Source organism: Xiphophorus couchianus, chromosome 23, assembly GCF_001444195.1.
Source record: "Xiphophorus couchianus chromosome 23, X_couchianus-1.0, whole genome shotgun sequence".
Taxonomy (NCBI): domain Eukaryota; kingdom Metazoa; phylum Chordata; class Actinopteri; order Cyprinodontiformes; family Poeciliidae; genus Xiphophorus; species Xiphophorus couchianus.
In genome coordinates, this window is record NC_040250.1 from 8,247,401 (window position 1) to 8,274,324 (window position 26,924).

At 36.8% G+C, this 26,924-nt stretch overlaps 2 protein-coding genes and 1 long non-coding RNA gene across 7 annotated transcripts; 1 reads left to right on the forward strand and 2 right to left on the reverse strand.

Moving 5' to 3' along the window:
* Positions 1-12,488: 12,488 nt before the first annotated feature.
* mid1ip1l (MID1 interacting protein 1, like) lies at positions 12,489-13,918 on the reverse strand. 2 transcript variants are annotated; one of them, XM_028008868.1, is made up of 2 exons: positions 13,744-13,918; positions 12,489-13,585 (listed from the first exon to the last, which is right to left on the reverse strand). In XM_028008868.1, the coding sequence occupies exon 2, from the start codon at positions 13,536-13,538 to the stop codon at positions 13,029-13,031; it is 510 nt and encodes a 169-aa protein (XP_027864669.1). In that variant the 5' UTR covers positions 13,539-13,585; positions 13,744-13,918; the 3' UTR covers positions 12,489-13,028. The 2 variants fall into 2 exon arrangements, with proteins under 2 accessions (XP_027864669.1, XP_027864670.1); XM_028008869.1 differs by having other exon boundaries at positions 13,750-13,910.
* Positions 13,919-16,690: 2,772 nt separating this feature from the next.
* On the reverse strand, positions 16,691-25,124 carry tspan6 (tetraspanin 6). Of its 4 annotated transcripts, none has more exons than XM_028008865.1 (9): positions 24,881-25,123; positions 20,496-20,684; positions 20,341-20,415; positions 20,174-20,269; positions 19,301-19,456; positions 19,142-19,225; positions 17,274-17,358; positions 17,174-17,194; positions 16,691-17,074 (listed from the first exon to the last, which is right to left on the reverse strand). In XM_028008865.1, exons 1-7 carry the CDS (start codon positions 24,965-24,967, stop codon positions 17,290-17,292), a joined length of 756 nt encoding a protein of 251 aa, XP_027864666.1. In that variant the 5' UTR covers positions 24,968-25,123; the 3' UTR covers positions 16,691-17,074; positions 17,174-17,194; positions 17,274-17,289. The 4 variants fall into 4 exon arrangements, with proteins under 4 accessions (XP_027864666.1, XP_027864667.1, XP_027864668.1 ...); XM_028008866.1 differs by having other exon boundaries at positions 16,691-17,077; XM_028008867.1 differs by lacking the exon at positions 17,174-17,194 and having other exon boundaries at positions 16,691-17,077; positions 24,881-25,124.
* Positions 19,422-19,874, forward strand: LOC114139158 (uncharacterized). The gene is made up of 2 exons (XR_003594394.1): positions 19,422-19,539; positions 19,698-19,874. It is a non-coding gene; the product is annotated as an uncharacterized LOC114139158 (long non-coding RNA).
* Positions 25,125-26,924: the final 1,800 nt, after the last annotated feature.

Genomic DNA, 26,924 nt, shown 5'->3' on the forward strand with positions numbered 1-26,924 from the left:
TTATCTAAGAATGATTTTGTTAAAAAATGTAATGAACATGTTTTGTTTTGCCCATAAACCATCCCAACCTGCTTTCAAGGAGGCATAGTGAGGTACAGTACCTTTAAATTTTGATTTATGAGGCAACAAAACGTTAAAAGGTTGGAGGGTTTAATAGTTTTCCAGCACACTGTGTGTCTGTTTCTGACCCAGCAGCAGCGTTTGATATCTTTTGTTTGTGCCAACATGAGGACATCTAATAGGGTTAAATGCAGAGTCTCCCTGACTTCCAGGCTAAATTTAACATCAGAGGAAGACAGGAGCTCCATCATGCACTGACCTGCTGCAGACATGAGCTTCACCCTGCATGCGGCTCTCCGTCCAGGCGCTCTGCACGTGCCGCTACGTTGATATTATAAACACATCTGATGATGCTGGACAGACTCTGATTCTAAACTAGGAGATGTTTATCCTTCGCACATGAGCTGCAGCGGATTAACTGAGAACGTTGTTTATACAGACACCAACACTCAGACTTTGAGTACGCCATCATTTCTCAGTGTTTTCCTTTAAAAAGCAAAGCTTTCTTTCTTTTTTTTCTATTAGTAAATCCATAAAAAGCACCAAACATTAAAGAGTTTAACTTCATAAAATAACATTTAAATAATGATGTTCTACCAATTTTGTTTAGTATGGAAAAACATAAAATCTTACCAAGTATTTTTGGTTTAGTTTCAAGTGCAAATATCTTGGTACATTTGAAATAAAATAAAATAAAACTAACTTACAAGTAACTTTTCAGTAAGAAATATGAGCTTATTTAAGGTCAGTAATTTCTTAATATTGATAAAAAAGCTCTAGTTCTACTAGCAGATTATTTCACTAGTAACATAAGAAAAATGTTTTGTTTTAAGTGAAATAATCTGCCAGAGGAACTAGAACTTTTTCATTAATATTAAGGAATTATTGACTCAAAACAAGCTCCTATATTTAACTGAAAAGTGAATTATATGTTTTGTCTTATTTCAGGTGAGCTAAGATGTTTTCACTAGAAACTGGACCATAAAACCTTGGTAAACATGTTTAGTGTTTAGTGTTTTTGCAGTCTGCGATGTTTCAGGCTGTTTTTCTCCTGCAGTCGGTGGCGTCTGCCTTGCAGCTTCCAGCAGCTCCAGACCTTTAGTCCCAATTAGATGCAGCAGAGATGGACTGACTGAGACTCTCTTATCTCCCCGGATGGAGGCTCTGATTGTAATCACCACTTACCTGATAATTAGAGCAAACACCGGACCTTTGGTTCATCCTCCCACTTCTAAGGAACAAAAAAAACACATTTCTGTGTCTCTAATGCTTTAACCTGCAAAAGCAACTGTTTCTTTGTGGCTCAGAAGCTAAAAAGCTGCAAAAAACTCAAAGTTTATCAACTGTTTCAGGAACATTTGGTCGATAAGGTTTCTGTACTTCTGACATCTGAGCTTCTTTTCTCCACAAGCTGCTGTGAAACTAATATCTGATACATGATTAATCTTAAAATCAGTTGGGTAATAACTAGTTACATTTAAGTAAGTTTACTTTTAGGAGTACTTTTACTCCCCATTATAGCCTCATATTAAAAACTCTTAAAACGCATTTTTAGTTGTCGGCTTTGACACTTTTGCTCTTACATCCATTTTAAAATATCAAAAATTTCTACATAAATTTATATTTTGTAAGAAGTGCTGTTCTTGCTTGAGTACAACTTTTGGATACTCTATCCTCCTCTGTACAGCGCATATAGCGGTGAAACTAACTGACCTAAAGTGTTGGAGCTCTGCTTTGGTTGCTAGGTAACAGGCTCCTAGGGTTGCTGGGTAACGGACGGAACTCTGAAGGGGTTGCTAGGAAACAGCGCAGTGCCTGTGGAAAGTGACAACTATCCTGAAATTTTTGAATTTGTTACATTTCTAGACATCAAAAAACTTTAATTTATTGCCAAAAAACATCCATGTGTTTTTTTAAGTGTTTGTTCTGTTTTTAGAAGCAGCTGAGACCCAAATTGATTTACAAAACATGCAAAATGTGAAGCCTTGAGCAGCCTTTCCATTTTTACTCTTACTTGAGTAATTTCATGGATGGCTGCTTTTCACTTTTACTTCAGTAAACATATGTTGAAGTAGTTCTACTCTTACTTGAATACATTTTTGGGTACTCTACCCATCTCTGCTTGAAATGCATCTTCTTGTTGCGCGTATGCATGGCTGGAGTTTGTGCTGACCTGCATTAGCTGAACACAGCGGCTGGTTTAAGGGTGCAGAGGCTGCACAGCTGAGAGGATTGTTCACTCTCAGAGATACGCTGTGTCAGGCTGTAAGCAGCTCCAGCTGGACTCCACACCCTCCCTGGTTTTCCTCTTACATAACCTCGTCTGGTCCTGTATGCGCTGCACGTAGCAGGATCACACTAATAACCGTTCTGCTTCAAAGCCAACTATCAGGGCTGCAAGTTCAGCCTTGACCAAGTGTCTGAAAACATAACATAGCATTGGCAGCAAAGAATTATTGAGTATTTGTGTTTATAATCAACTCTTGGGTGTTTTGTTGCAGCGGTTCTGTGGGAAATCCTCTGCCCAACGGGGAACGTTGTGTTCCTGGCTGCACAGCTGCACCTTCTTGCTGACAACACAACAGGCTGGGACTGAAGGACTGGCCAGCAGCTTTCGTCTGAAACCAGATTTGTCGAGCTGACAGTTTCAGATGTTTATGTGGAGGCCTGGCTCAAATGTCACACTGATAACAAGAGTTAAAACAGTTCCCAGAACCAGGAGCTGAAAGTTTCCCTGCAGCAGGACGCGCTGCACTTCAGTAAACTCACATGCAAAATGCACCACAAACGTCTCTTACCATTATCAAAGGTAGTTTATCACATTTCCCTGATACTGTGTTCTTAATTAACATGCAAATGCTAAATTAAACATGAAGCCTGTGAACAGTTAGATAGGAAAGAAAATAAAGAGATGTACTCTGCAAAAACATGAAATATTACCAAGTATTTTTGGTAAAGTTCCTAGTGCAAATATCTTATTACACTTGAAATAAGGCAAAACCTATTTACAAGAAACTTTTCAGCAAGAATTAGCAGCTTCTTATCAGTAAATAATTATTTAATTTGAAGAAAAAGTTCTGGTTATAAGTGAAATAAAATGCCAGTGGAACTATTACACTTTTAAATCAATATTAAGGAAATATTGACTGAAAACAAGCTGCTATTTCTTGTAGAAAGGTTACTTGTATGCTAGTTTTGTCTTCTTTCAAGTGTACCAAAACATTTGCGGTAGAAACTACACTAAAGATACTTTGTGAGTTTTTGTTATTTTACAGGGTTGATCCTTAAAAGATTCACAGAAACAAACCATATAAAGATACAAACAAATGAATCACTAAGAACCACAAAATAAGCAACAAAAAGCAAAAACAATCTATAAAAACCAACAGAAGCTGCTAAAACTTACAATTAAGGCACAAAAATCTAATCTCTAATGTGCAAAACATGTCAAAAGATCTAAAATTATTGTCTATGAATCGAGATCCTGAAATCAACAAAATGGTTATTTATAGAGAATGTAAATGTCTGGTTTAAACTGTATATATCTTATATTATTAGCTCCTGATTAGCGCTGCCCGGTTTGTAGCACGGTAGCATGTACAGGTTATCTCCACGTACTCTATCTTCCTCCCAAAGTCCAAGAACATGACTGCTAGGTTAATTAATTACTAAAATTGCCCTTAGATGTCAGTGTTAATGTGCATGGTTGTTTTTTTAATGTTTTATTAGAGTTCAACAGAAGAAAAACACAGATCTGCATGTTCAGGTGAGCAAATGGCATCTAAGTACAGAGCCCTGTGGAACACCATAAAATAACTATACATGTTGAGAATATTTTATTCCTCTGTAAAACCTTTAATTATCAGATAAATGAAGCTTTGTCGATACTTTTAAGCCTTTCTTCTGCAATGTTGAAGTAAAATATCCGCACTTGTAAAAATAAAACAATCGTAAAATAATAAAAGGAGTCAAAAACAGGTTAAATAAATTCAAAACCCTCACAAAGAACCTGAATTGTTACAAAGTTGCTGTATAATGAGACAAAGACAGAAACATGTACATTTTCTACTAAATATGACTGTAATAAACTCTAAAACACAGTTTATTACATAATGTGATAACGTGACCGGGTGCCCCGTCCTTCATGCAGAGAAAAAAAAACTTCTTTACTGCCAAGTCGCTCTGTAGTCTGTTACTGAAAACACATTATGGGATCGATTAGAGCCAAAAATACTTTCAAACGCAATTCAAAGTTCATCATGAAAGTAAACAAACACGGCGAGGTCGTTTCACTTCCATGAACATGTTCTGCTCTTCTCAGTAAAGTTTGTTTACATTTTCTGAAAACTTAACTTATCGTGTTTTACAGGAGAGATCCTGTAACTTGTGAGGATAATCTCTCTACAGAGAAGCTTTGTCTCCTTGCACGTTTCCTGCAACCAAGCGGCTCTTGTGCAGCCAGAAAGATGCCAAACACAAATGCTAATGACATCAGCCTGCATGTTGGTTCACATTATGTCTACAGCACAAGGAAGCGCTTTCTATCCGAGCCGCGCGCTTCACATGGGAAGATTTTACGTAACAGCGACGCCTGGCAACACCGACCCTGCTGCACAAGAAGCAGCGTGCATCCCATTACACAACAGCAAATTTGTTTTAATTCCAAGCAACTGCTGCCTTCAGACCAAGTTGAAACCTGCAGGAAAACCTGCAAAGAGCAGCTCACTGACTGCTAACCTTTAGGCTAGCTCTTATTTGGCTGCTTAATAAACGTTTCAGAACCGAGGTGGGAAAATCATGGTTTGGGATTTTTTGTTACGGAGGAAATGTAATTGCCAAAGCATCCTCATGTCCCATTCACATAGGAATGTTTTATTCTAAAAGGGTTAGAAACTCTAAGAAAAAAAACTTTTTAATTGCTTGTCCCCAACAAAATGGCATCTTGATGCTCAATTCAATACGTTTGCGTTTAATAAATAAATTTGACATTGTTTAATTACCTAATTTTGGGAATAAATTCAGGAGCAGGGTCTTGTTTAAACGAGAAAACGTTCTTGTTTTAGCCAGATTAAAAAACTTTTTTTTTATATTACATTAAAATATAATAAATCCCTACTAAATAAGAACAGTAAAAAGGCAACATCTCTTGGGTTGTCTAGCAGAAACGGGGAGCAGAATGAAAGTCATAGCGAAACCTTTGTTGTCTTTTAACAAGTCGTAATCCGTCAGAGTATTTTTATATATTGTTAAAGAAAAATGCTAATTTTAGCAAGATTTCTCATTAAAACGATGGATGAAACCTGTCTTGTTATAACAGCAAAGTTTTCTCGTCATAACGACTTAAAAAAGTTTATTTACAAGCTCTTGAATCTAAAAACTTCCGTATAATTCAGACATTTTTTCCCCCTGAAATCCAACTTCTGTTTCGTAGCCGTTTGATTAACGGCTAACGGTTGACGACCCGCATGCGCAGAAGAAGAACGTAGACGTCACACTGCGGTGCATTAATGGACGCTGCCTTCTGCGGATCAGTTTTCAAGTTGTTTAGCAATCGGAACCGACATTATTGACACAAGATCATAACAACACAAAGGAAGCTAAAGTGTGTCGCTAGCTTTAGCCATTACGTCTATTTATCGCGTCTGTTTTCCTCTGATGCAGAATTATGACGCACGTCCTCATAAATGCAGACATAACCTCCTCATAACCTCAGAAGTTAGATTAAAAGGTTTTATCTAACTTTTAGATGACGTAAAAGTTAGATAAAATGCGGCACGACTATTCTGACAGCAGACTTTGAAAACTATCTGATATCTATAAAATTTAGTGTCACAATAAGCGGCAGAAATCTGATTTTGTTTTGGGTTAAAATGTGGGAATTGGGATTTTAAGACTGCAATGAGAAAGCCGGATACGGGCAAAAATAAAAAATAAATAAAAATCAGTTGTGTGTGAACTGTCTGAATGAGCTTTGGTCACGGAATTTATAGGGTGGGGAAATATTCATAATATACTGTATATTGGTAAATGTCAGTTATGGCAGCATTGATTCTCAAGTCAATGCATTCCAAGTAAAAACCACAAAACATAAACCATATGGAGAACAGAATAATTAAAATTAGGTTATCGTTTACGTTCTTATCTGACTGGATTTTGATAAAGTATATAAAATGGGTGTAAAATATGAATCTTAGTTGTAATTTAACCTCCTGAAACAATAAAACCTGCACAGCAGTGATTTAGCACCAGGTCATCTGATGATTATTGCTTTTACCTACAGTAAAAGCACCAACTCCAGTTTAATGCAAGTACTGATCAGATAAATCACGCTTTTTAAAATATATATAAATAAATCTTTTACCAAGTATTTTTGGTCTAGTTTGTAGGACAAATATCTTAATACGCTTGAAATAAGACTAAACTAACTTACAAGCAACGTTTTAGTAAGAAAAAATAGTTTGTTTTAAGTAAATAATTCCTTTATATTGATGAAAAAGCATTAGTTACATTAACCTGCCAGTAGAACAAGATATTTTTTCCATATTATAAGTTTATATTATAAGTTATAAGATGGGAAATTTTTGTTTTTTAACTTATATCTAGTACTCATTAATATTAAGGAATCATTCACTTAAAACAACCTCCTATATTTTGCTGAAAAGTTACTTGTAAGTCAGTTTTCTCCTATTTGAAGTGGACCAAGATGTTTGTACTAGAAACTAGACCATAAATACTTGGTAAGATTTTATGTTTTTGCTTTGAATGTCTGTCACTTTCCATGCATTTATAAACTGAGGCTTTTTTAAAACATTCCTGCAGAACAATTGGAGTTATACGTCAACCTGAAGTTCAGTAAATATTTTCCCAGTTTCTCTCTGCTTTGATTGGTTGGTTTTCTGAGAGGTGCCCACACAGTAAACTCTCACTATCAAAACAAACCGGTTTGCAGTCAGCTGTTTGCTCAGGGAACATCACAGTTAAAACATTTCTCAGTCCACCGATAAGAGGAACGTAGACACGACCTGCCCTGTGAACTGATAATCTCTGCTCTGCCCGGTTATCCACCGTTTTACGGCTGTTGAGCAACTCCGAGGCGCAGCCAGAGCGGAGGACAGGAGACACCGCCCGCTCCTGCCAAGTCTGCAGTCACGCAGCCTCATCATGCCTGGCAAGGCCCATTCAGGTCTTTCAACACTTAACGACTCCCCAGCATGTCCCAAGATCTGTCTTGTCACGTTGCACACTGAACCCCAGACACGTTGCAACACCTGAGAGCTTCCAAATTTATCTGAACGTCTGGCTCCTGCTTTTTAGGCAGGGCGAATGTAACTAGGGAAGATTTTATTACATAAAAAACCCAGTGAACTTTAAGCTGTACTGCATGATGAAACCTCCTCCTCTTTTCCTTTGCAAATCCAGAATGTACTGAACGTTTGCTCTCAGGTTTCTAAAAGGTCGAATGTGGCCTGCTGGGAGGTCAACTCTGCTGCAGAACATCTGACCTTGGACATTAGCTTCATATCACAAAAATATTCCTCTTCAAAATATCATGTTTTGGTTTTTGTTTTAGTGGGACTTAATTAAAATGTTTAATATAATTAATTGCAGGGTCTGTAATTGAATAATATTGACAAAAATAAGCAACATTTTCAATTAAAATGATCAAATAAATAAAAATATGAGCTCAACAGCAAATATATGTTTATTGTCTTTAATGTGCTATTTGGTTATTTAATAATCAGATTGATGCAAAGGGGTTTTATAAACTGTAAGTGGAAAATCATAGCAAAAATAAAGGCTTTCAAACACAATCTATGCTCAGAAAGGTTTGACCATTATCTACATTAAAAATTATGGCAACAATTAATACAATTGAGTAGATTTTAAACGCTCAAACTTTGATAAAGCGATTAAGTAGAAATGAATGAAATAATTGGTCGAAACATTTAGGATTTTGTAATAATATTACAAATGTTGAGTGAACAAAAATTAATTTTATAGCAAAAACTGATGAATGTTTACCAAGTGTCTAAAAAAATATTTTGATATACCAAATACCTGCAAAAATGATTCACATTTACTAATTTATTATGTGGAATGAATTTATATTTTCTGATGATCTGGATGAAATAAATTTTGGCTTACAAATTGCATTAATGATTTATATTTACAAATTTTGTGTGTGATTAATATGTATAACTAGGAGATGCTGGTTAGCATCTCCAAATGTCCATCCATCCATCCATCCATTGTCTGTTCACCCTTGTCAAAACTATGAAAGTCTCAGATCAAGCGTCCTGAGACATTTTAAAGTGGCTAGGTGTTGACAAGAACAGGGTCATCCTTTAAGTGTGGAAGCCTTTTAATGCCCAAAACGTTAATTATTTAGAATAGAGTGGCATAAAAACAAAGAAACATCCATCTATTAAAAAACGCTGATAGGTAAACTCTGTGAAAAAGCTTAAAAAGACTCAATTTCTGAAAAATACAAGAAAATGGCCAGGCGCAAAACATTAAGTTGGAAAACTCAATCTGTACAATACTGTATCAATGAAGGCTTTAGATAAGATTATTCCATAATATCAGAAGCAATAGTAAAAGACAAAGAAGTTGAAGAAACTGTTCTGGTATTTAGATATCTAACCTTCCTGTTCCTGTTCTTCTGGCATTTTCAGATGCTTCTAGCTTTAAAAGTAACAAGGCTGTTTTATTATGATGCAATCTGTGGTTTTTTATTGTGTTTGGATGCATATGGGACACAAAACTCCATTATATCATCAACCAAAAGCAAACAAAAACTGTACTAGCTTTCTAATAAATTACTTTAATGCTCCTCTTTGTTAATCTTTTCTACAATTTGGAGATAAACAGGTCAAACAGATTCAATTTCAGTTTTTTTTTTACATCCTTTCTGGACTCTTGATAAATTAAAACATCAATTTATTCCAGTGGTTTCATTCGGCTCAGCTTAAAAAGAAACCACTGCTCTCTCTGGATCCCCTGCGGGGCCAGCTGTCACCAGTGCAGCTGACCCAGTTTACTTGAGTGGGCTGAGGCACACTGACCAATGCAGCCATTTTGATTCAAAGGCCCATTGTGTGAGGGGAACAGAGAGGAGCAGCGTTCAGAAACGCAAACCCTCTGACCCTGCCGGCGGCCTCGCTGCTCTCTGGAGGAACAGCAGCAGCTCGGCGGACGGTGTCGCTCTGTGGACGCCCTTCATCCCACAACCTCTTAATCACTGCTGTGAGATGGAGGGGGGTGAGGATCCGAGGACGGGATTGGTGGAGCTGTTGCTAAGGGGAGGGCTTCTCTCATTGATGGATAGATGTGGCTGGACCCATTCTGCTTAATGTGTTGTTTTGTGTGCCGTTCCCCTACTGAGCACCAAGCATAGCAAAAAAGATCTGCTGATATTTGAAATAAATGTTCCTTAAACTGAATCTCCTGTGCAAAATTCATATCTGGCACGTTTGTTTACTCCAATTTGTGTCTCAACTGCTTATAAAAACGCCCAGTTGTTTTTGGGCAATAAGTTAATACGTTTTTTTTTAGTGTCTAGAAAATTAACAGCTTCAAAAATCTCCTCATTGTTAAGTTACATTTCGACGTTACCTAGCAACCCAAGCAGAATTCCAGCATGTTTGGTCAGTTGGTTTTACTGCTGTATGATGGCTGCTGGAAAAGACAGGAGTTTTGTTGTTGACTTGCCATCCAGAAACCACTTCCTCTGTTTCTGTTTGTTGTGCAGGAGGCTCTACTTCTGCTTTTCAAAGATGTATGGTTGTATAATTGCGCATCAGTTTCATTCTCATTCTCTGGTGTGAATATAAATGTTGAGTTTTGGGGCGTGGCCAAGCAGCTTATTAGGATTAAAAGTGAGAAGACATCCTAAAACGGCTCAATCTGAAATAAACAGAACTGATCGGACTCATTAAGAATGATTTTGTTTAAAGAAATGTAACAAACATGTTTTGTGTAGACCATAAACCCATCCTAACCTGTTCAAAGAATCACAATAGATCACCTTTTTTAAAACTAACTGACGTGTGTGATTGCTATTCTTTATGCAGATTTTATCCTCTATTCCTGTATTACGTGGTTTTGTACTTAAGTGACTTTTTAAATGTTTTATTTGTATGTATTTATTGTGTTTTATATACTACACTTCCATGTTTTCCTTCCAGATTTTATCTCAGAGAACGTCCAGGTAAAATAAAAAAAATACAGGAAATAAATGACTGTATCCGTCAATATTTCAACTGAATAACTGCAAAAGTTGAATACAAACTATTAATAATTAAGATTTTAATTTATGTGAAAATCATGTGTGCCACTTTTGCTCAGTTACTATTACTGAATTGATTGTCTATTCTTTCTGTATTTGTGGATAATGCCCCCCATTGTTATTTGCTGGAGTTCCAAAGCTTTGGAAATAATTTTATAACCTTTTCAAGGCCGACAGACGTCAGTGAGTTTGTTTCTCAGCGTAATCTGTTGGGGTTTTTTAGCTTTATGCTGTTGAACAGGTTCTGTTTTAATGATTTCTCTTTATTGCACACATCAGATGAAACTAAACCAGTAAATGTTAACCAAAGTTACAATTATTAAAGAATATATCACATAAAAAAATCATTTATCTTTGATAAAGTAAAGTGCTTTAGGTTTGAGGTAACTGGTAATTTATGCTCCTCGTTTTCCACTGAAGGCAGAGAAACACCTGTCTGCTCTCTAATCAGGTTTATTGAATTTGCTTCGTCACTATTGTACTTTTTGTTTCACCCAAATCTTATCAGCTGTGATGACTCAGTCCTGTTTATGGCCCAGAGTTCCCATTCCCAGGGTTTGAGATGATTAGTGGACTTTGTAAATGTCACTGGATTCAGTTGTACTTTAGGATTGGTAAATATTCCTAAAGGTATGGGGTTTTTTACTGCAGGGAGGATTTGCAGCTTCGGTGTGCTGCAGACCAGCTCACCACTGATTTGCATAAAACAGCCACCATGTTCAAATACAGAGTGCTGAATTTGCTTCAGGAGCAGCCATGACCCTTTTATGCTGCATTTATCATCACCTTTAGGTGAATTTGATATTTTACACTGCAAAAAAAAAAAAAAAAAATACAAAATCCTAAGAAATGTTGGTCTTTCTAGCACAATTACCTTAGTATGTATATCAAAATTTACAAGTAACTTTTCAGCAAGAAAAGGGAGCTTGTTTTAAGTCAATAATTTTCTAATATTGATGAAAAAGTTCTAGTTCCACTGGCAGATTATTTCACTTGGACATCCCTGATAAGTGAAATAATCCAGGGGAACTAATACTTTAATATTAAAGGAATTTACTTTAAACAAGCTCATATCCTTCTAAAAAGTTTCATAGTTAGTTTCATTCTATTTCAAGTGCCTTGCAGCAAGATGGTCCTGGGTTCGATTCCTTGCACCAGGGTCTTTCTGCATGGAGTTTGCATGTTCTCCCTGTGCATGGTGGATTCTCTCTGGGTTCTCCGGCTTCCTCCCACAGTCCAAAAACATGTCAGGTTAATTGGTCTCTCTAAATTCTCCCTAGGTGTGAGTGTGTGTGTGAATGGTTGTGTGTCCTGTCTGTTTCTGTGTTGCATTAGCTGGAGACAGGCACCAGCATCTCCCGACCCCATTAGGGACAAGGGTGATAGAAAATGGATGGATGAACTAAAATACCTGGTAAGATTCTGTGTTTTTGCAGTTTAAAAAGGAAGTCTTCTTGAATTTTAAAATACATTCAATGCAAAACTCCAAGAGTCACATAAAGGTGAAACATTGCATTTAAATATTGAGGATGCAAGTTAGAGAGCATTTTTTATTAAGTCTTAAAGCAGAAATGAAAAACTAAATTTAGAATCCCAAAAACGAAGCTTCGAAAATCTCAAAAATCCAAAATGGCCACCTTCAACCGTCAGTAAAGGCACAAACAATGCAGTTTAATAACTTTTATTTTGCAAACAATCTTTCCAACTACAATAGGAACTAGTAGTTTATACTGGCACTGGACTAAATTTAGCAAATATAACCAGAAACATGGAGAAGCAGCATTCAGCTTCTATGCACCACAAATCTAGAACAAACTTCCAGAAAACTGCAATACAGCAGAAACACTGAACTCCTTTAAATCTAGACTAAAACCCACATGTTTAAGAGTTTCTTTTGAACCACTATAAATAAATTGACCAACATATTTGATGTTTAATAACAGCACTTGGCAAAATGTTTACTGGTTCTGATTTTGTATTTTTGTGATGCAAAGCACCTTGAACTGCCATGTTGCTGAAATGTGCAGTACAAAAAAACTTGACTGGTCATTTTAAAAGTTAGTTTCTTGAACTAAGCAGTTTCTAAAAGGAAAAGCCAAGCAATGATCCCATTACTACAGCAATAAGGAAGAGAATGAAACAATTTTAAAACATTGCCATTTATTTCAGCTGTAATGCATTTTATGCATCAATATAAAACTGATTTTGAAATACAAGGACAAACATTGAGCTGTTAAAACGTCACAATGACCTGATCAGGGCAGCAGTAGAAACGGTATGAAGCCAAGGCACACCAACAAGTGGAAGGAATTAAACTTTGTACAGGTAAGAGCCCTTCAGCTCAGCTTTAAGATAAATTAAAGAAGGAGGATGGGCAGAACAACCAGCATTCAACATCTCCTACAGGTAGGAACCTTTTTATTCACAAACATGTCTGAACCTGAAACAAGGTGATTGGTAAGGTTCTGTAGAAACCAAAGCTGTGCGTCATCTGGCTGGAAAAAAAAAAAAGAAAAGTGAGGAAACCTCCACCAAGCACTGAATACAGAGGTCTGGCATCACTGGTTTCAGGTGGCAGGTGGAGTGCAGAGGAGGAGTGAAAACAAAGAGCGCCCTGGTCAGATAAGATTTCTTACAAAAAGTCAAAGCAGTCCAGTGCAAGAGAGAGAGAGAGAGACTTCTATCTCATGAAGTTCCCTCCTCCGATTTCTCTCTTGTATCTGTTGGTGAGGTGGTCGGCCTGCAGCGTGAGCTTGGACAGCACGCCAAACAGTCCTCTGAGGTGATAATGAAACTGATGCTCCAGGTCAGCGTTGTCCTGCACAGCCAGATCCCCCTTCACCGATGGCTGCTCCTCTTCCTCCTGCTTCACGGCGATCTCCAGGAAGCTGGCGCCGCTGCTCATCTCCCTCTTCAGCAAACCCCACTCCATGTCGTTCTTGATGGACTTGAGGAGCAGGTAGTGTTCGTACATGTCCCTCTGCTTGTTGCTGGCCACCTGGGACTCTGCCACGTCGTCGTCGTTGTTGTTGTTATTATTGTTGGCCTGCTCCTCCAGGGGAACGTCTCTGAGCAGGCTGGGCACCATGATGGTCTCGTCCATGTTGTTGGCAGCTGCCATGAAGCGGTGCATGACGTTGAGGAGAGAGTGCTTGTTGCTGGCCGGGTCGTTGCTGATCTGCATCATCATGAGGGATTTATAGGCTTAGCTGCAGACTGGTTAAATTCGGGTTGAACCTGTAAAATAGGAAGCAGAACAATTAAAAATCTGAAGCACATAAAGCTGACAAGTCATCATTTCCTGAATATTCCTGCGGTGAAGCAAATCCTCATGACCTTGAATTATTTTCTCTATAAATGACGCTCATATGAAGCAGAAAATAGAGAGGACTCACACTCGCCTGAAGCTCCAGAAACCCTGAGGAGAATCTTTGTTGGCCGTTTTGGTTGTTAGTCTCGCCAGGAGCCGGACAGAAACCGCCGGGAAGGAAATGTGAACGTTTCCTCAGTTGTCTGGAAGCGTTAGCCCCGGTTTTATACCCGGAGCGCCGGCTGGAAAAAATAAAACAAATCAAGCCCCGCCCCCTTTCATTTCTCCTCACAGCCAATTGGAGTGCTGGGAGAATGTGGGCGGAGCTTAGTAGCTTCTGATCCGCGGCTGACCAATCAGAGAAGAGATTAGCGCCATCAGTTAGCCATGTTTGTGCCTCTGTTATCCGCTGCCTGGTTACGTCTCTCTGCGTGCTGCCAGGCCGTTACAATCTGAAGACACCTAAATAATACTCGTCTGTCAGGTTAGACTAGCGGGAAGCACTGAAAGGTTTTAATTACATCAGATTAATCCAGTTTTAGAATATCCCCCCCTCTCGGTTATTCGCTCTTATCTCCGCATTGGGAGCTTTACCCAACACTGCCCCCTGCTGGCTGAGCCACGTAGCTTCAACATTAACCCCCCATGAACTGATAAAACTCCCTAATTTAAATTAATAGGTCACAATCTGTAACTCACTTAACACAGGTTAAAATATACATCTATTCCACCTGCTAGAGGAAACGCTGGTCTTACCTGAAGGCTTTAGACCGTAACGGCTCCAGAAACCCATTATGGTTGACAGGCCTGACTTTATTAAAGTCCCAGCAGCAGCAGCAGCAACTCAGGTGTGTTTAATTACATTAATTAATAATCAGGTGTGGCATAGTGCAGCTCTGGGCCTGTCTGGAACAGAATAACACTCAACTATGAACCAAGTGTGGGTTTTTTGTTTTTTACCTGCCATTACATTTACATCTAAAAAGTTTTAAAATGTGTTTTTTTTTGTTTTACTCGTATGATTTATGTGTTCAGTCGATATTAGGTAGAAAGATCCAAACTACAAACTAAAATTTTGAGCAGTTTTTGCCATTTGGAAAATATAGAAAAAACGCAGTCAATTATTATAATAAAAGTAAAAATGTAAATAATCGAAAATCTTTATTTCAAGACAAAAGGTAGTCCATACCATTTAGAAATAAATACAATACTTTTTTTTTTTTTTTTTTTACAAATCCTCTAGTTAAACTAATGAAGTCCTAAACCTTAAATTGTAATACACATTTATACTTTGATTCTTAATAATTTAATAAAATGTATTTTTTTTATTCAACCTTTATTTTACCAGAAAAAACGATTTGAGATTAAAAACTTATATTTCAAAGGAGTCCTGGCAAAGAGGCAGCATAAATTATTACTATATTATATTGAATTATTATTTATAATAATAATAATAATTACATTTTGTTTCCAGGAGTAAAATGGGCAAAAAGGATGGTTTAGCAAGAAATATAACAGAGAAACAAGGGAAATATAAGTAATAAAATATACAGCAGAAATATGAAAAAGTACAAATACAGCAGCAGAATTTATACTACATGATTATGTAAAATAGTTATATTTCACACATAGTTATAACTCTATATTGATTATGTAGTTATAATCAATAAATAGTGGCCAATATCATTTAAAGTTCTTCATTTCAGCAATTAATTTGTGTTTATTAGTGTTAATTTTCAACATTCTGACTCACAGCTGGTGAAAACCCAAATTTCATTTCCTCAGGAGATTTTAAGATGATATAAATTACAATATAGAAACATTCCCTCTGAGTTAGGTGTCCAGCAGACAGTCACTGATACGCTCCACAAGGATAGTTGAAAGGTCAAGTTACAGCTAAGGTAGCTGGCTGTTCAGAGAACGTTGTTTCCAAGAATATTGTTGGAAAGTTAGGTGGAAGGAAGAATGTGGTAGAAAGGGTTTCACACAATACAGGGATAGTTGAGAGGACTGTACATGAGATTAAATAAATGAAATAATTTCAGCAATATCCTACTACACTGACATGTTTCAGCTGTTAAATGGTTAATAAGAACAACTTTATTTGCACAACAGCCTCTGAATCTTTTATTTTGCAAATATCCACCAACTCTTAGGTATCTGCAGGTTCAGCTACGTGCGTCTGAGACCGAGTTTGTTTTGCCAACATGGAAGCAGTAAAGTCAAAAGAACATGAAATGCAGGTTCAAAATACCAAAAAGTTTACTAATATTTGACAAAAACACTCGAACTAATAAAGTATAAATTAAAATAGCCGAATTTTAGTTCTGGTTGTGCATCAATTTAATTTGACCAGCTCCTCTCCTGTCTCTGCAAAAACTAAAATAAATAAGTCTGCCTTTAAATGATGGATATAAATGTTTGCAAGACAGAAACATTTAACGTATCTTTGCTGTTTTCTGCCGGTCTGGAGTCTCTGCTCACGTTGAATCTGGTGTTTATTTTTCCAGCAAACACAGAGGGGAATCTCCAATGTACTGAGCAGCTGAAAGTAAACATGGCAGTAAACACAGACACTGGGAGTTCCCTTATTTCATGGCAAGGTCAGAATATGTTTCACTGGAAATAAAGGTAATTTAATATTCACAAAAACAATGTTTTATTTGAAAAAAAGCAAATTTTTCAATAGCATTCTGAGCATTTTTGAGTTTTAAACCTTGAACTAACAACTTATTCATTATTGTGACAATGATGAATAATTTTCACAAAATGCAATTAATGATACGCTCCTACCTCTAATAAAGGCATTTAAAATATGAATGAAAGAAGCAAATAAAGTTTTTTTCTTGGGAATGTATGTATAAAAAGTGTTTTTAATAATAGAGACAGGTTGAGTTGGTAGAAATATTCAAGTTCTGCAACTAATGAGCACAAACTTCAACTAAACACATTTAGTTTATATTATTTTGTGTGTTTTTATCACAATCTCAGGAGTAAACGGCTGTGCAGACACATCCAGAGACCGCGGCCCGTCAAAGATACCAGATTTCATCTTTATTTTTTTTCACATGCATCCAAAGAACAACACCAACACTGAACACAGAGTCATTGGAGCGGCTGGATTGGCACATAATGGCTGCCGTTCATCAGTACTGGCCCACACACCGTCTCTCTTCCACATAATTCATCCAGAGCAGCGATCTCTCCGTCTCCCATTAGTTTCACATGTAAAGACACAAGTGGCGTTGAAGATTTTCTATACACTAGATCAAGCTTATTAGTGAAAAACAGGCAGTTGAAGCACAGGAAACACAAATATTAAGTTAACTACATAATGACAGCTAAACTGGAGTGAGTAACAGAAACTTGTAGGTCCCTTTGTTTTGGTCAGGTGTCATCCCTGTAACGCGTTCGCTCTGCTGGGTGAGACAGTAAAAGTAGAAGCTGTAAGTTTTGCTCCCTAAAAATGAAACTAACGCATTTATACAACATTAAAATCTGAGCTCAGTTTGCACCTGCAGCTGCCCAGCCGTCACCTGCAAACAGAGACGACAAACAGATAAATGAGGGCAGCGTAGTCAAGAGAAAGAGGAAGTGAAGCCAGTAAAGCCGTACCTGTGACAGGTGACTGCTAGACCATCTCGTACTGGTTGTTGGTTATGTAGCGAGACAAGCAGCAGGCCAGGAAAATCCCAATGACCTGAGGGGAAAAATAAAATCAGAGCAAACAACATTTATCTGGCTCCTGCAGCTCATATTAAACTGAATGCTTCAGATCCGTAACTTTCACAGAGACCCAAGTTAATATTATAACCTGCTGTGTTCTTGGACCAACGTTGAACTTTAACCCTGCTGTAAATTTACAACCAGATGAGCGACTGTCAGCACATTTAAACTGATAACATCGCTACCGTTACTGGCCTAATTATTAACTGGGATGGAGCAAGAAAGCTTTAATTATTTTAATTAGTTTCAGTTCAAACCAGAACCATCAATTGATTAAAAAATGAAATCAGATTTATGACTATGCCTAGAAATGTTTAACTGTCTCAATCCAAACAGGCCTGAAGAAGGTTTAAAGGAAGCCATTTTGTTTTAAATGTTAGAAATGTTCCTCTCCATTCATTTCCTATGGAACTGGTTTGATGAGGCGGCAGTCGCTTGTCTTCATCCAGTGAAAGGTTTTAAAATGTTTCAGTATTTGATCATTAATTAAAGACAATTAAATGAAAATTAAACTTTTCTGTATCCAATAATTATTTTCAGGGAACAGAATCTAAAATTTGATAATGGCACACTATTAAAAAGCTTATAATTTTATGAATTTCATACATCTGAATATTCAGCAAAGTCAGAACATCTGATTAACAGTCACAGATTTTAAGTTTGAATTTAGCTTCAATTATTACAAATGTGTTAACTGGTTTTAATTCATATTGAGAGCTTAATAGCTACAAGATAATCAAATTATATCTTTAAAAGGTGACTGTAATCCCAATCAAAGCTCTGATTCTCCTTGTTTCTGGCTGCTGGAAGTCAGATCAACGCAGCTCATTTAAAACTCATTTTACCTCAAATTTCCTCCCAGTTTGTGTTTTTAGCCATGAAACAATCTGAGATTAACGCCGTTTTGATCTGATTTCACTGTTTAAAATGGCTGATCAAAGAGCTGATTAGCATCTGAGGATGTAATCTCCATTAAAGGATCCCTGATGAGGAAATGCGCACAAGAAATGGCTGAGCTCGTTCTAGTCGCCTCGTTCTGGAACAATGCTGAGAAAGCTGAAGCAGAAATGTGAAAACTGCCAGCGTTTTAGAGTGTTTTTAATCCTCCCTAACGTGGAGTTTGGCGCCCAAACTGCTTCATTTAGACAACATTTCTCCTGTTCTGCCTCAGTTTGGGTTCTACTATTAAAGCTGAAACTGAAAAGGAAAAGTTGTAAAAATGATCCAACTGCGTCGTTCTCACACACTGCTGAGTCAGAGAATTTTTTAAAGAAAAAAACAAAACAAATATTAGTTTTTTTAAAAACATGCTCCAGGTGTTGTTCAATAAAAGACAAGTACAATCTTTTAGTCGCCTCGTTCAATAGAAATAAACTTTGAACACTCACTGATCAGCAGCCTGCAGAGCCAGGCAATCTGAACATGTTGCACTTAAAACAGGTTCAACTTGAACACTTAATTATGTGACAGTTGTTCCCTTAAATACTGTATATAAAGGAAATCAGGAAGCTTTCACCCCAGAGGCTAATTGTATGAGACATTTCAGTTTCAGGAGTTTTTCTGTTTTTTTTAAGGTCTGGATATTCAGGTTTTGTGGCCACTAATTAAAATATTTTTAATTAAAACCCCTTAATAATGTTACCTAAGGATGACTGTGGAAGGAAGATGATCATTACTGCTACGTATGGCTTTGATCTCACATTTGGGGAAACAAAAAGCTTGACATTGTTTAACATGAGGGAGAAAAAGCAACCAACCTGGAAGAAAGCAATCCCAAAGGAGACTCCAGCAATAATTCCTAGGTTGGATTCCAACACGCTGGTCACCAGTGAAAAGCAGCCCTGACAAAAAGAAAAACAGACAGAATAAATTGAAAGCTTCCAGTAAACCTCATGACTGCAGCTGGTGTAACTCACCTGAGGGAACACGAGTGTGCTAGCTTTTCCCGGGTTTCTCATGTTCTCTTCAGTGCAGTTGTCGCTGCTCTTACAGCAGCTCATAGGAATCCCGTGAAATTTGGAGTATTCCGTTTTTCCCCAGTCAGAGGAATTCGTCATGCCGCAGCAATGCAGCTGGAAAAAGAAGAAGAAAAAAAAAAAACCTTTATGCACCAGAATCTGATCCTAAAGGAAATCCCTAGTGCTGCAGTTACCAGGTAATCAAAATTGTACTGCATTTTTACATTAATGTTTTTTTAACAGATGTGACTTGTTTTTATTTTAACCGTTTACTGTAATTCACTCTGCCTTTGGCTATACATTGAAATCTGTCACAAATGACGGGTCATCTTCTGGTTCTGCTCTGCATCCCCAGAACCAAGCATGGACAAGCAGCATTCACCTTCTATGCACCACAAATCTGGAACAAACTTCCAGAAAACTGAAGAACAGCAGAAACACCCAGTTCCTTTAAAGGTAGACTAATAGCCCAGCTATTCAGAGCTGCTTTATAATAAATAAAACACTTTAATAAATGAAACACTAACCAACATCTTGATGTGTAACGACTGTAATGTTTCAGTTGTTGACTTTGTATTCTGACTTTATATTTTTCTGATGTGAAGCATATTGAAAAGCTCGTTTCTGAAATATGTGTTAAACTTGACTTGATGTTATCCATGTTAACTGTAATCTTATAATCTCTTCCATCAATCTGCTAATGGTCTACAGATGACAATTAGCCTCTTTGGCTAAATCCAGCATACATGCATGATATTTTAGTGTTCGTTAATTTGCATTATCTCCTTCATGAAATAAATAAAAATTCAACGTTTGAGGCGTAGCACCAACCTTTTTCTGGAGGGCGTCGACTGCTTTGCTCTTGTTGTCTTTGCCGTCATACGTTTGAACTGCGCCCTCGTAAGCCTTGCTGATTTTATCCTTGATCTGATGGATTCAAAACATGTTAAGCAGTTTCACAGCTGAACACAAACGACTCCACAGTTTCAGTGATTTACCTCGTGCCGGAAGATGAAACCTGAAACTCCTGCTATCAGCTCGGCCAGGAAGACCAGGGTCAGAAACATGGCGTACTGAGAAGCAGAGGGGAACATGGGTAACCTGAGCACAGAGATCTGCAAAGGGAATGTTTTCCTTCCACTTCCTCGCTCACCAGTTTCAGCATCCATGGGCTTCCTCGGCATGTGGCGAAGCAGCCAAACAGCCCGAAAACAACAATGATGGCTCCGGTCCCGATCAGGACGTACGGCGCGTTGGTGCTGTCCTCAGAGACGAGGGAGAAGTAGGCCTCCAGGCTGACCTTACCCCAGACCCCGACAGCCAGCAGGATCACACCTGTGAACTGAGCGAGACGCCGCCGCCATTTTAACGCGGTGAAAACAAAAATGCCAATGATTTTACCTGCAAAAGTCCAGCCATGTTTGGCATCTTGTTCTATTTTTATCAAATATTTTAAAGCTCTGGAATTATTCACAGTCAAAGCAAAGTAAATAAATAAAATAATGACATGATGGCAACTTCTTTTTCAGTGGAGATGCAATGACTTAGGGCTGTAATTAATTAACTGGAAAAAAATGGCTTTTCATTTAACCACCTAAGGATTTTATATACAACATTAGAAATATCTAAATAAACATTTTATTGCCTAAAATGCAACAACATAGCATTCAGTTAGTGTAAGCTTGATCATCTGTAGCAAAGGAAGATTCTGCATCTAACGATGCTTCTAACATGAAGTGAAAAGCTCAGCTCTTTCTGATCAATTTATCAATATAATATATGGCTTATCTGTTGATTATATTTTGGATTAACTAGTTATTCATTGGGCAGCTGAAGTTTACTTTTTTTCAGAATTTGAACCAAGTGAAGCTAAAAATGTCAATGAGTAGATCTGAATAGGACATACAGACAAAAGCTTTATCTAATTGCAAAATGTTTATATTTTTGTACATTTCTGACTTAATTACTGCTGCGAGTGTGTTGATCTTTCAGTGATTAGCCTTTTTTGAGTCTGTATATGCCAGTTAACGGTTAACCAATTACTAAATTAGTTAATTAATTCAATAATCAATTCATCATGATTTGTAGTTCGTGGAGGTTTTCACATATGCTGTAAATATATCATAGTTTGTTTTAAAATTACCTGTTTTTTTTCCATTACTTGATAGGCAATCAAGGAAAAAATTGGTCCCTTCTTATCTTTATTAAACAGAATAATAATTATTTTCAGGTGACGGGGTTTAAAATTTGAACATGGCACACTATTAGAAGTGTAGATTTATATGAATTTCAGACATCTGACAGAATATTGAGCCAGGTCAGAGCAGCTGTCTGATTAACATGCGGTGTTCTGTCTTTGCTCCACAAATGTGTTTTTTCTGAGCCACAAGCACAACTTGATTCATTTATGTCGACCGAGATGCTTATCCAGCCTGACAGGGACATGTTGGGTCCTTTTATTAATCGTAGAGAACAGAATCCAGGCTGGAAAAAACAAAAACAATTTCCAACATTGACTTCCTCTACCAAATCAACACCGTTCCCACGGGAACAAACGCAGCACAAAAACAGAAGCAGGATTGTATTTCTCAGAGCAGAAAGAAAAAGGATAAGGTCACCTGAACTGCAAGGTGTCTGATTAGAGCGCTGTGGGTCAGAAATAGACACACACACACACACCTGGGACCGGCGCTGACCTCCACCTGGGGTTCAATCAGCTAAATGTTTCTTTCTTTAAAGCGCCGAGTCGTTAGTGTGAGCAGCTGAAAACAGCCAGTAGCAATAAATGGCCAGATAAAAGCCCTGAAATCAGCCAGCAGACGCTGCTTGTTTGATCTGCACAAAGATTAACACCGAGAGCAAAAACAGGCTCTGATTTTCCTTTGTTACAGTTATTTTTGGCCATAATGTTTTCAAACCAGCCTACTTTGACGATGGGAAAATATTCATGTTTATACCTTGTTCAGCTTCCACTAGCAAACAGAACCAGAATTTGTCTTTTTTTAAAAATTAAAACATGCAAACTTCCATAGTTAGCTGCATCATTATTGACAGAGGAAAAATGGAATCTTCCAGGGAGTCATTTCACTTTTTCACTCACTCACTTCTATTTATTACGCCCAAAGGTTTTAAGGTTAATGTTGCTAACTAACCTGTTCTAGCCTGAGAAAAAAAAAAGCATAAATCCTGATAACGCTGTAATCGAGTTTTAAAAATGGGTTAAGCTTCTTGTACTGAAATCCAGAGTCCTTTTTCCCTAATTTACAATTCTGATTTTTTTCCACCTGAAAAGATTTTAGAGCCCATCCTAAAGACAAAACTCGTCTTCTGTTATAAGCCTTAACAGAATGGAGGTCGTCCTTATCTCTTTAAGAGCAATCTGACTTTCTTCTATTTGTACACAGCATGACTTTGGCTGAGAATACAAAGTCCTGGACAGATGTTTGTACTGAATCTTAAGACTCGAGTCATCTTAAATAAAAAAGGAGCTGCACACACACACACACACACACCTGATCTTCATGGTTTTGATTGCAAATTTTCAGAATAAATTTTCATCTTTTCATCCAGTAAACATACTAAGTGCTATTCAACCTATAAGACTTGTGTAAATCAAGTACACTTCTTACAATGTTTTAAGATGTTTCTAGAGAAGAAATATTCTGAAAATAAGTTCCTATCTCTGCATCTTGATGCTCAGAGTTATCCCATCTCTCATAGTGAGGCTATAGAAAAACAACAAAAAAACATTTTGATATTTTGCAGCCAACTAATTAATGAACCAATTAATCAGCTACTTAACTAAACATGTAAAGCATATCTTATATCTTCAATCAAAAATCTGAAAACTCTTTAGCTTTGTTATTGTCAAACTATGTCATTTTGCCCATTTTACTTACATTTCCAACACAAAATGTCTCATTTTTTACACTTAATTTCTTGCCTAAAAAAAGTCATGCTTGTTTTTCATATGACTTTTTAATTAGGTAAAAATAAATGATTATCAGTTTCATAAATAATTTATTCAGAGCAGCGCAAAGTATTAATGTGAGCAAGCTTTAAAATGAACAATTATTCTATTCTAAGTCAATGAAAGTTTGATTTATGATTTTACATGTACGATAAACTTCCTTGCCCATTTTTCTAATCTATACTATAGTGATGAACTGAAATAAAAACACCCTGCTCTTTCATTGGATTTATTTTAAACAACCAACAGCATATATTTGAGTCTGAAATTCACCTTTTAAAAAGGGGGGAATTATTTAGAGCTTGAATGCAGGTCTGATACTGTTTTAACTCGCAATATAAAAAATTGATTTGCAGGAATCGATTATACAATGTATGAAACTCTGAACCCCGCAGTGAATTTCAGGCCCTGATTAGTTTATGTGTTCAGCTACCATCGTTTACTAAAAAAAAACAACAACACCTAATTTGATAGTTTAATACATGCCGTTTTTTATCCACCTGGAAACGTTAGCATCCATCATTTTTAAATACTGTAACTTTTACCCTAAATCTATCATCTCAGCATCATTTGAAGATTTTATTTTCAAATGCGCCACAAAAGATATTTTGGAAATTTGTTTTTCTATTTAATATTTTGATCATCTAAATTGATGTAAACTTTATGAAAAGATGAAGACGGCGTGGTTCACGAACAATTTCATGTAAAAACTGCAAACCCTTCAAGACTCGACTAGACTTATCCATTCTTTATCAAAATGTAAGAATATTTAAAAGCTAGGTTTCTATAGCAACCTCTGCGACCATATTACCCCAGATTAAGAAGATGATAATGGATGGAAACAGTAAATTCAGCATAAATTTAAGGCAGATACTTCTACATGAAACAGGCTATAAACACAAAGAAGGAAGAATCTCTATAGAAATATTTTGCAGAGCATTGCAAAGGCATAATTTTAACTACTTCCTCAATTTAAACATTTTATTCCAACAGGACTGCCCACCATAAAACTGTGAACCAAGTATAGTTAGCCAACATTTTCAATACTTTGCCAAACATTCCTTTTCAGGGTGTATTTATATTTTATTCAGAGTTTTGTATTTTGGAGTTCAGTAAAAAATAAATGGCGTTAAATTGTTTCTGACACGAAGAGACCCGAGTCTGAATTCAGTTGATTATTCGAGTTCAGTGTTGCTGCTTCGCGTCGTGTGTGATTCAGCTGAGCGTTTGAACAATGCGGAGATCATAATGTTTTATTTTAGTCGTGTTAAATCACATCAGCAGCATGCCTACGGCTCGTTTATTTCGGTTGTTAAAGGCTAATCGCGGTCGGTCGAGAGTTTTCCTCCCAACGGTCGGAAACGCAGAAGCTAACGGTCGCTTCGGTGTCTCCCCAACGGCCGAAGAGTTTCCAACAAGTGGCTGAACAAAACCGACTAAAACGTTTCATTCGACATGTTTGGCTCATGCAGTGATTTGTTGTTTTTTTTTTACCCCCTCCGACTTTCTGTCACTAGCCTCGGTAGCCGCTTTGAGCCCCATTGTAGCTCCTTTATCCAGCCACTCACCCAGAAAATGAGGCTGTAAGAAATGAGGAAAGTCTTCAGGCAGGTAATCACTGGCTTCGTCTGAAGCCGCCGAGATGGAGGAGACATGTTGCAGTTTAGGTTCACAGCGAGAAAATAAGAGATAAAAAAAAAAAAGGTTTCCCTTTCTGCTTCCCGACGCCGAGGTTGTGGGGAAAACTTTAAAGATTCAGCAAGAGGGGGGAAGTGTCGTCACTAAGCCAAGAATCACTTTCCTGAAGGAACAAGCGGCTTCTCCTACGTCAAGGTAGCAGCAGCCATCCTTCAAAAAGGCCTCAAACAGGAAGTAGTTAACAAAATAAAAGCGCTGAACAAAGGAGGATTTTAAGGAAAGCTTGTTAGTGAAAATCTTATTGATCGTTATAAAAAATTAGAGCATCATTCGGATTTTTAAAGTTTTAAATAAAAATGTTTATTACGCACATTATTTCTTGCACATTCCTTGGATTGTTAGTTTGACATTTTTAATTGTTTGATTATTTCAAATAACTGCACAGTATTTCCTAACTTTTACTCTTGTACAGATTATTATTATAATTACTATGTTTGTTGTTAATGTTAATCTTGTTTATTATATATTTTTTAACCGTTTCAGAACTTTTAAAAAAATATCTAGTACTGCTATTACACCAGAATTTCCTTGTTGCGACAATAACAACAATGTTTCAAAAATGTTTCTATTCCATTCTTTTATTCTAAATTTCAAGCATTATGTTGTGTTTATTTATTATTAAGAAGGACTAGAAATGTTACAGAATATGTTTGCCGGAAAGCTGAAGAAGCTGACTGTGTGTAGACATCTGTATCCAAGCATATTATTTCAAAGTTTAGTGGATGGAAAAAGTGTGATAGAAAATTTGTACAAAAGCAAAAGCAGTAGCCTTTAAAGGATTTTAAGGCAATTCCCATCATCAGAATCATCCAATTGTCTCCAGAGAAATAACAATAGATCAATAAAATTATTTTAAAAGGATTAAATATTTAACCTCAGCTGTCCAAGACATTGATTTTTAGTAAACGTTTCCATTTTTCTCCTATATGTTGTCAATGCTTTGTGGGGTCAAATGATATTTTTTGCAGTTTTCATTTTGTCAAAGATGTATAAAATTATGGAGCTAAAGTTTATATGAAGCAAAAACAAATTAAACTGAAAAAAATTTAACTAAAAAAATAGTTGTAAACATTTTTTTCAGTTTCAATTTCTTTTTCTTTTGAACAAACTCCAGGGCCCTAATTGAGCTATATGTAAAATATGAAGATACTATTTATTTTCAGAATTTTACGATTACCTATATGCTTCCAAATCAAAAATACTTTCATGAACTACAAATCTGCATATTTTTTGTTACTTCTTTATAGCCGTGTGCTTTTATTCTGACAGTAGCGGGACCATTACCAGTATGACGAAGTTCGCCTTGACGTCTCAGCTGCGGTGAAGTGACCCAAGTAAATAAAATTATTACAACGTGGCACTCAGTGAAACACGGCCTTTAAAATTAGCGGTTTTACTTTCTACACATTTTTATTTAGATCAGTTTCATAGCGGCTAAATTAAGCTACAGTATTATCTAATAGGATGTTTACAAATTAAATATTATCTAAAATTACAACAATATGTTTCAGGAGTAGCTGATTACTATTTGATTTAATTAGTGTCTACAATTTTCAGATTTAATGCTTAAAGAAGTTGTTACCTAATTAAAAAAAAAACAACTACCTGGTTGTTAAAAATTTAACTCCAGCAAAGTGTACAAGTCATATTAATGTAAATGTTAAAGGAAAAAAATCACTATTGGAGCTCGCGGGTTAATGCAGCGGTTCCCAAAGATTTTCTGGGCCCCCTATGGACTACAATAAAATCCCCCCCCCCAAAAAGAAAAAAAAAAATAAAAATCAACTGGCCACACACATCGTTCAACCAGACATAAACCTGTACACATATTTTGTTTTCAAACTCCACTGAAGTTTATTTCACACTTCAGGTTGCAACAAAATAAACTACAAACCATCTTTACAGTGAAACACT